Consider the following 10,180-nt stretch of genomic DNA (forward strand, 5'->3'; position numbering starts at 1 on the left):
CTGTGGTTTAGAAGTAGAGGAAGCAGGTTGTACTGTGGTTTAGAAGTAGAAGAAGCAGGTTGTACTGTGGTTTAGAAGTAGAAGAAGCAGGTTGTACTGTGGTTTAGAAGTAGAAGAAGCAGGTTGTACTGTGGTTTAGAAGTAGAAGAAGCAGGTTGTACTGTGGTTTAGAAGTAGAAGAAGCAGGTTGTACTGTGGTTTAGAAGTAGAAGAAGCAGGTTGTACTGTGGTTTAGAAGTAGAAGAAGCAGGTTGTACTGTGGTTTAGAAGTAGAGGAAGCAGGTTGTACTGTGGTTTAGAAGTAGAAGAAGCAGGTTGTACTGTGGTTTAGAAGTAGAAGAAGCAGGTTGTACTGTCTGAACTGTTGACATTTCCTTCAGGTCACGAAAGGGGACTGGCCCTTCCTTGGTTTAGTGCTCTTATCAGTGTTTAAGGACTTAAAGGTCAAATGCATTAATTTAATTAGATTAAAAAAATATATATATATACACATATGAAATAATTTTAGGGTAATAATTAAGTACCTTACTGTGATTGTTTTCAATTAAAATGGTCAAAAATATCTGCGTAATAAAAGTTTCATTTCAGGAAGTAATTTGAATTAGAAAAGTCAGAAATGGAAAAACATTTGAATAGCTTCTCCATTTTCAGCTTATGGAGACGTCATTGAAAATAGATGAAATTTAAAGAATGATTGAATGACTTCAATTGAAACTGACCCGAACCCTAGGTCTTATAGACATTTAATAAATGAACTTTTTCTTTGCAAAGATCTATAAAATCTATTCAGCTTAAGTGGTGTCAAGTGACTATGAAAAACATTGACATGACATTTAAATGGTCATTTGGAACAACTTAAACATCACGTGAGATTGGAAACTGACATAAACAGTCCGACACAGAGTTGTGACAAATGACTGTCAAACAGAAGTGACTTCAAAACACAGTTTGTGAAATGGTTTGTGGTTTTATTGGGAGAACAGTAAGAAGGTATAAGAAGTGACTTCAAAACAGTTTGTGAAATGGTTTGTGGTTTTATTGGGAGAACAGTAAGAAGGTATAAGAAGTGACTTCAAAACAGTTTGTGAAATGGTTTGTGGTTTTATTGGGAGAACAGTAAGAAGGTATAAGTTAGAGACTGTACAATGAAAGCATTTCGTCATAAACAATAATAAAAAACATCTGAACTACAATGAGCCAGAGACACAGTTTTGTAACCGTTGTTGGGACTCGTATGTGAATTATCTTCTTGGATACCGTCCCAAATGACCCCCCCATGTCCCTATTTACGTATACTACTTTAGACCAGAGCCAATAGGTCGTCATGTAGGGAATAGGGTGCCATTTGGAATGCAAACCATCTTGAAATGAGGACATAAAAACAGCGCTAAGGCAAAACACTGCAAGTATAAAACCTTGATTAGGGGAAAAAGGCGAAGTCGGGTAACAGGAGGCACAACAATATCAGTCATATTTTGGCAGATCATTTGCATATTTGACTCTTCACTAATAAAGAACTGATTACATGGGGCAGAGCAGTAACACATCATGGTGATTATTCTCATAACATACAGAAGTGGTTCATTTTAAGTATTTTTGCTGTGTGGACTGGAGCACAGTGCTGTTGCATAGCTTTAAAACACCATCACCTCACACACACACCTCAGGTCCTTCCCACCCCAGGTCCAATACGCCAGATTGCACCTTCACCTTGATATAATGGACCTGGCCCCAAACCTTCCTCCACATTCCATAGAATCAATAGAACTAGAATGATGTTTCATTCTAGATGTGTCAGAACCCTCAGTGATGTCATAATGACAGAATGACAGAAAGAGAGAGAGAAAGAGAGAGACAGAGAGAGTGAGAGAGACAGACAGAGAGAGACAGAGAGAGTGAGAGAGAGAGAGAGAGAGAGAGAGAGAGAGAGAGAGCAGGAAGAAGGAGTTGTAGTAGAGGAACAGACAGTTCTCAGGGCAGGGCGGGGCTCTGACATCACAGTTAACAGCTTGAAACCTCTACAACTCTTTTTGACACAATGAATGACAACTCAGACTGGGTTAAAACCAGTTGTGGAGGCCGACCAGGCCACTGAAGGCAGGTTTTTGTCTGTAGCAGAATCCTAATGAAACAGGCGTTTGGCTTTGTGACATCGTCAAAGTGGGCCTGGGCTTTTGAAATGACACTGTGTTCTGACTGACTCTTGGGGCTGCATTCCAACATCCACACTAACATGAAGGAAGCAGTGCATTCGAACGAGTGGGCTAGCGTTGATATTGGAACGGAGTCGTTGGCACACGTTGAAAACCACAGCAACAGCACAGAGAGAGAGATCGCCTGAAGGAGCAGATACATACACACTGACTGAATACTGACCACGGTGTTACTCCAGGCAGACCGTCTACCCTTCTCTCTGACCGGAGCAGACAAAGGCCTGCGTCTGTCTGACAGCCTATTCCCTACATAGTGCACTACTTTAGACCCTATGGGACCTGGTCAACATTAGTGCACTATATAGGGAAGAGGGTGCCACTTGGGACTCCTATTTGAGCTCTCCCTCACTAAATAAGACCAGTAGGGGACATAGATCTGTCCGTCTGCCTGTCTACTGGGTATTGAGTCACTCTGGAGGCCATTTGGCAAAAAGCACCGACTGACTACACCCATAGAAATAGAATGGCTAGAAACAGTTCTAGAACGGACAGTTCTAGAATGCACATGATTCTAGAATGATCACTTTGGGACAAGTTGGGTCTGCCTCTGTAGGAGGGTGTGTTGTTCAAAAACCTGTTTGTTCAGCATCGACAAAGGCAAATCACAGACCCTAGTCTGGTCTGACTTACTGGCGCGGGGGGAGGAGACACTGGTCCCAGTCACACCAGTCCATCCGACTGGTATAGAGGATGGAATGGTGGCCTTCAGCCAAGGGGGCCTGACACAGTCTCAGCCCAGACAAAGAGCTCTGTGCTGGGGATGACTCGGAGCTATGGAAGGGGTGGCCTGGAGCGATCAGTCAGAAGCCCTGACAGAGCTGACCGTGTTTGTGAGAGAGACTTGAGCTACACATGCAGCATGTTTGGCCAACGAGACTCAGACTGCATCCAAAACTATATAGGGTATAGCGCTCACTTGTGAGACAACGAGAGAGATTATAGGAGTCTACGTGCAAAACCGCACCCTACTACCTTAATAATAATAATAACATAGTGCTCTGTTAAAAAGTAGTGCACTAAGTAGTGCCCTATCAAAGACACACAGGGCCGAAAGCAGTGCACTAGATAGAGAGTAGTAGGGTGTGACTTCAGACGCCCCCTGGATAACGGGTACAACAATGTGAATGGTATCATTCTCCTGGTTTCCCTTCAGTTGGTAGAAACCCAACGTCCAACTCATTTAAAAGGCCTGCTATGGGGGTTTGCTAGAGATAAAGGCACATTGGTTGGTGAGGAGTTAAGGAGAGAGAGAAAGATTCATAATGAAATCAAATCATTTGACACAGTTTCCCCATCACTTTCCCCTGACTGATAAGAGTATGTCTAGGATGAGCCTCCACAGAGTTTATAAGGCTGATCACTCTCTCTTCCCTCTAGGATGAGCCTCCACAGGGTTTATAAGGCTGATCACTCTCTCTTCCCTCTAGGATGAGCCTCCACAGAGTTTACAAGGCTGATCACTGTCTCTTCCCTCTAGGATGAGCCTCCGCAGGGTTTATAAGGCTGATCACTGTCTCTTCCCTCTAGGATGAGCCTCCACAGGGTTTATAAGGCTGATCACAGTCTCTTCCCTCTAGGATGAGCCTCCACAGAGTTTACAAGGCTGATCACTGTCTCTTCCCTCTAGGATGAGCCTCCACAGAGTTTACAAGGCTGATCACTGTCTCTTCCCTCTAGGATGAGCCTCCACAGGGTTTATAAGGCTGATCCCTCTCTCTTCCCTCTAGGATGAGCCTCCACAGGGTTTATAAGGCTGATCACTCTCTCTTCCCTCTAGGATGAGCCTCCGCAGGGTTTATAAGGCTGATCACTGTCTCTTCCCTCTAGGATGAGCCTCCACAGAGTTTACAAGGCTGATCCCTCTCTCTTCCCTCTAGGATGAGCCTCCACAGGGTTTATAAGGCTGATCACTCTCTCTTCCCTCTAGGATGAGCCTCCGCAGGGTTTATAAGGCTGATCACTGTCTCTTCCCTCTAGGATGAGCCTCCACAGAGTTTACAAGGCTGATCAGTCTCTTCCCTCTAGGATGAGCCTCCACAGGGTTTATAAGGCTGATCAGTCTCTTCCCTCTAGGATGAGACTCCACAGGGTTTATAAGGCTGATCACTCTCTCTTCCCTCTAGGATGAGCCTCTGCAGGGTTTATAAGGCTGATCACTGTCTCTTCCCTCTAGGATGAGCCTCCACAGGGTTTATAAGGCTGATCACTCCCTCTTCCCTCTAGGATGAGCCTCCACAGGGTTTATAAGGCTGATCACGTGCTTACACTAACACAGAGAGAGGGACAGAAAGAGGGGAGAAAAAAAGGACTGGAAGAGGGGATGTAGCTGGCCGGCAAGTTGTTTAGACTACCAGCCTCTGATGGACAGCCGTCTGTCTGTGTGTTTTAGGACTTAGGCAAATGAACATCATTGCTCTACATACACAGTGGTCCACAATGTATCCTGAGAATTAGCTCAGTAGTTTATCAACTGGTCTGTCCGAGCCAGTCTGTCCGAGCCAGTCTGTCTGAGCGCGTGTGTTCACACACCCTCTTCCATAGCCTTTAACACTGTCCATCAGCAGGTGTAAATCAAACGTGTGTAAAACCTTTCAAATATAACTTAAGACAATGTTTAGGTACATATATTCATAATAAATCTATGTGAAAAAAAAGTTAAAAGTTCCAAACAGTAAGACCAGGATCAGGTCAGAAGAGTCTCTATGGGCAGGGTGTGTGTGTGTGTGTGTGTGTGTGTGTGTGTGTGTGTGTGTGTATAGCTCTGTTTGATAGGTAATCATCAGACAGTGGTAAAAGGCTTATTTGTGGAATCATTAAGGATTAGTTTTAGTACAGTGTTGTAAAGTCCCTCCACTCTTTAACTTCCCCCTCAGCAACAACAAGTAACAAGCTCTCCGCTGCAGTTGGTTCCACATCCAGATAGTGACACTGATTGGCTGTCAGAATGATGGGGGCGGGGCACGGTGATGTCATAATCAGGCTCTGAGGGAAAAGGAAGTGTAGAATCAAGCCAGTTCAGGGCAGGTGTGAGTGGAGGTGCATAGCGACAGGCTGACGCCAGTAAAACACAGTCATCATCATCATCATCATCATCATCATTTTGTTCTACAGCATTTACCACCCCCTTTTCCCTGGTTGCCGTGGGTGACGACCTTAGACTCCTCCCTCCAACACAGAAAGGCCAGTTGACCCCCTCACCCTTGACCGCTAACCTCCAGCAGTGGTCTGGACTTCTCAGACAGGTTACAATATGACAGAGTGAGAAAGGAGAGTTAAGTGTGAACCAACAGAGTTAAGTGTGAACCAACAGAGTGAATATAGTAATATGGAACAACAGATTTAGGACCAGCTTCCCCTCCCCATATCCTGTCATTAACCATTAGTGGGTGAAATTAAAAACTGACCTAGGATCAGAGTCTGAGGGCAACTTCATCCTACAGAACACATCAACATATCTACAGACTCTGGAATAGTCCATTACAGAGAGGAGAGGGGTGTGTGAGGGGAGGGATTGGGAGAGCTCATTTACAGTGGTTTAGGAGGGGGGGGGTAGAACTGCCAGGTACAAGGCCATTAGAAGTGGTAACAGGGTTCAGTGGTCAAGGGTCATAGGTGACAGCCTGCACCAGAGGTGACTGGAGATCAGGGGTCAAGGGTCATAGGTGACAGCCTGCACCAGAGGTGACTGGAGATCAGGGGTCAAGGTGAGGGCTCACAGGGGTTAAAGGTCAAGGGGCCAAAAGGTGACTTAAAAGGCAGTGACACAGTGTAACAACAACAACTCTTCTGCTCATCACCCTGCAATCACAGCAAGTCAGTGGGTCACGGTGAGGAGTCACAGGGGGGGGGGTTAAAGGTCAAAAGGTGACTTCAAAAAGGTCATAACCCCCCTGCGATCACTGCAGCATCAGCTGCTTTAGGTTGTCGTGGAGGATGGTGTCCTTGACGTCTCGGAACACCAGGCGAATGTTCTCCGTGTTGATGGCTGTGGTGAAGTGGTGGTACAGGGGCTTCTGTGTCACGTCCCTCCTCTTCCCCCGGAAACAGTCCACTAGGAACCTCTGTACGTCCACCAGGCTGTGTGGCTCCCCGGGGTACTCTGGGAAATAGTCCTTGATGGGGACGGAGCGCACCTTGTCCTCCAGAAGGTCTGTCTTGTTGAGGAACAGGATGATGGAGACGTTGGAGAAAACACGATTGTTGACAATCGTCTCGAAGATGTTGAGGGATTCGCTGAGACGGTTGGTTTGACGGTCCTCCATCAAGACCTGGGGGGGGGGGGGGGGGGGGGGGGGGGGGGTTAGGAGGTTAGGGGAGTAGGGTGTGTGTGTGTGTGTAATAGAAAGAGTTTGTGTGTTCAAGTGAGTGTGTACGCATACAAATTATATTTAATTGTATTTAACATCCAAAGACAGGTGTGTGTGAGCTGATTTAAGAGTGTTTGTGCATGAATCCAAATTCTTGGTCGTTTAATTTAATTCACAAGGACAGAAACGTGTGTGTGTGTGTGTGTGTGTGTGTGTGTGTGTGTGTGTAAACCCACCTGGTCATACTCTGAAGAGGAGACGAGGAAGAGGATGGAGGTGACAGAGTCAAAACACTCAAACCATCTCCGTCTCTCCGACCTTTGACCCCCAACGTCCACCATCTTAAATGGAACGTTCTTGATCTCAAAGTCGTACTCGTGGATACCTTTAGTGGGCTTACGGGCCAGGAGAATATCCTGCTGAGTCGGTAGGTAGTCCTGGAGGAGAGAACGAGAGAGAGAACGAGTGAATGAGAGCGAGAACAAGTGAAAGAGAGAGAGAGCGAGAACGAGTGAAAGAGAGAGAGAGCGAGAACGAGTGAAAGAGAGAGAGAGCGAGAACGAGTGAAAGAGAGAGAGAGCGAGAACGAGTGAAAGAGAGAGAGAGCGAGAACGAGTGAAAGAGAGAGAGAGCGAGAACGAGTGAAAGAGAGAGAGAGCGAGAACGAGTGAAAGAGAGAGAGAGCGAGAACGAGTGAAAGAGAGAGAGAGCGAGAACGAGTGAAAGAGAGAGAGAGCGAGAACGAGTGAAAGAGAGAGAGCGAGAACGAGTGAAAGAGAGAGAGCGAGAACGAGTGAAAGAGAGAGAGCGAGAACGAGTGAAAGAGAGAGAGCGAGAACGAGTGAAAGAGAGAGAGCGAGAACGAGTGAAAGAGAGAGAGCGAGAACGAGTGAAAGAGAGAGAGCGAGAACGAGTGAAAGAGAGAGAGCGAGAACGAGTGAAAGAGAGAGAGCGAGAACGAGTGAAAGAGAGAGAGCGAGAACGAGTGAAAGAGAGAGAGCGAGAACGAGTGAAAGAGAGAGAGCGAGAACGAGTGAAAGAGAGAGAGCGAGAACGAGTGAAAGAGAGAGAGCGAGAACGAGTGAAAGAGAGAGAGCGAGAACGAGTGAAAGAGCGAGAACGAGAACGAGTGAAAGAGCGAGAACGAGTGAAAGAGAGAGAGCGAGAACGAGTGAAAGAGAGAGAGAACGAGTGAGAGAGAGAGAGAGAACGAGTGAATGAGAGAGTGATGGATGGAGAAGGTTGGTACTAACGGATGCCTTTAGTAGACTTACAAGCGAACAGGATATCCTGCTGAGTCGGAGAGAGCGAGTGAATGAGAGAGAGATCTGCTAGCTAACCAGGTAGAACAGATTGTGATGAACACACCCTTCTGTCCATCTCCAGCTGTTTGAGCAGCATGCTATCCTGTCCACTTTGTTCAGGTGTTGAAATCAAGTGGCCTACCTGATTTATCAGAATGAGAACGAGTTGCCAATTCCTTGTATAAACTGTGTTTTATGCTCATTGAACATTTATAAAACACAGACTAGACAGCTAGTATCACAGACTAGACAGCTAGTATCACAGACTAGACGGCTAGTATCACAGACTAGACGGCTAGTATCACAGACTAGACGGCTAGTATCACAGACTAGACGGCTAGTATCACAGACTAGACGGCTAGTGTAACAGACTAGACGGCTAGTGTAACAGACTAGACGGCTAGTGTAACAGACTAGACGGCTAGTGTAACAGACTAGACTGCTAGTATCACAGACCAGACGGCTAGTATCACAGACTAGACGGCTAGTATCACAGACTAGACGGCTAGTATCACAGACTAGACGGCTAGTATCACAGACTAGACGGCTAGTGTAACAGACTAGACGGCTAGTGTAACAGACTAGACGGCTAGTGTAACAGACTAGACGGCTAGTGTAACAGACTAGACGGCTAGTGTAACAGACTAGACTGCTAGTATCACAGACCAGACGGCTAGTATCACAGACTAGACGGCTAGTATCACAGACTAGACGGCTAGTATCACAGACTAGACGGCTAGTATCACAGACTAGACGGCTAGTGTAACAGACTAGACGGCTAGTGTAACAGACTAGACGGCTAGTGTAACAGACTAGACGGCTAGTGTAACAGACTAGACGGCTAGTGTAACAGACTAGACTGCTAGTATCACAGACCAGACGGCTAGTATAACAGACTAGACGGCTAGTATAACAGACTAGACGGCTAGTATAACAGACTAGACGGCTAGTATAACAGACTAGACGGCTAGTATAACAGACTAGACGGCTAGTATAACAGACTAGACGGCTAGTATAACAGACTAGACGGCTAGTATAACAGACTAGACGGCTAGTATAACAGACTAGACGGCTAGTATAACAGACTAGACAGCTAGTATAACAGACTAGACCGCTAGTATAACAGACTAGACCGCTAGTATAACAGACTAGACCGCTAGTATAACAGTCTGGCTAAGATGCTGCTAGTAGTACCCGAATGCAGTGCGAGACAAACAGAATAAATTTTCCAGAATCCATGTTCATTGATACTCCTGTTGTAGTAGTGTCTGCTCTGCTCTCAATCTGAGGAGTTGAGACAGAAACAGGGTTTCATTAGAAAAGGTTAACTTCTCCTCTATTGCAGTATAATGTCTCCATGTGTTGTGGTGTCCATATGACCCATTCTGTTGGACCAAACCTCAAATGGAAATAGTGAGGTGAAACCGCTTATCAGAGATCATTACAAAATGAAGGAAGGAAGGAGATCATTCCAAACTGAAGGAAGGAAGGAGATCTTTACAAACTGAAGGAAGGAAGGAGATCATTACAAACTGAAGGAAGGAAGGAAGGAGATCATTACAAACTGAAGGAAGGAAGGAGATCATTACAAACGGAAGGAAGGGAGGGAGATCTTTACAAACTGAAGGAAGGGAGGGAGATCTTTACAAACTGAAGGAAGGGAGGGAGATCTTTACAAACTGAAGGAAGGGAGGGAGATCTTTACAAACTGAAGGAAGGGAGGGAGATCTTTCCAAACTGAAGGAAGGGAGGGAGATCTTTCCAAACTGAAGGAAGGGAGGGAGATCTTTCCAAACTGAAGGAAGGGAGATCTTTCCAAACTGAAGGAAGGAGATTGTCACCTAGAGTGACATCTGATCAGTGAATCTGAAAAATAAATGGAATACTATATCAGTACATCTTTATAGAACTAGTTGTTGAATCTGTCAGAAAAATCCCAGTTCAAAAAAACATCTTCCCAAAGTGAAGTGTAAGTGTGCAAGGCAGAATTCGTCCGTCCGTCCCCGTCCGGGCGTGTGTTGTATGTGTTGTGTATGTGTGTATTGTGTGTGTTGTAAGTGTTGTATGTGTGTGTGTGTTGTGTGTGTGTTGTATGTGTGTGTGTGTTGTATGTGTGTGTGTGTGTTGTGTGTGTGTGTTGTGTGTGTGTGTTGTGTGTGTGTGTTGTGTGTGTTGTGTGTGTGTGTGTTGTGTGTGTGTTGTGTGTGTTTTGTGTGTGTTTTGTGTGTGTGTGGTATGTGTTTTGTGTATGTATGTGTGTGTGTTGTATGTGTTCCATTCCAGAGGAGAATTCCTGCCATTCTAGACGCTGTGACATCAAAGGTCAGGCTGCACAGGAAAAGCCATCAGTGAAGTC

The 10,180-nt window shown here is 45.6% G+C and overlaps 1 protein-coding gene across 1 annotated transcript in view; it reads right to left on the bottom strand.

Moving 5' to 3' along the window:
- Positions 1 to 1,085: 1,085 nt before the first annotated feature.
- Positions 1,086 to 10,180, bottom strand: part of LOC109876168 (guanine nucleotide-binding protein subunit alpha-13) — a 44,671-nt gene continuing 35,576 nt past the window's right edge. The window contains exons 4-5 of the mRNA XM_031819957.1: positions 6,757 to 6,957; positions 1,086 to 6,481 (exon numbers count right to left, since the gene is read on the bottom strand). Of these exons, the coding sequence (XP_031675817.1) occupies positions 6,110 to 6,481; positions 6,757 to 6,957 (573 nt within the window). The 3' untranslated portion in view covers positions 1,086 to 6,109. The remainder of the gene's footprint in view (positions 6,482 to 6,756; positions 6,958 to 10,180) is intronic.

Source organism: Oncorhynchus kisutch, unplaced genomic scaffold, assembly GCF_002021735.2.
Source record: "Oncorhynchus kisutch isolate 150728-3 unplaced genomic scaffold, Okis_V2 scaffold2905, whole genome shotgun sequence".
Lineage (NCBI taxonomy): Eukaryota > Metazoa > Chordata > Actinopteri > Salmoniformes > Salmonidae > Oncorhynchus > Oncorhynchus kisutch.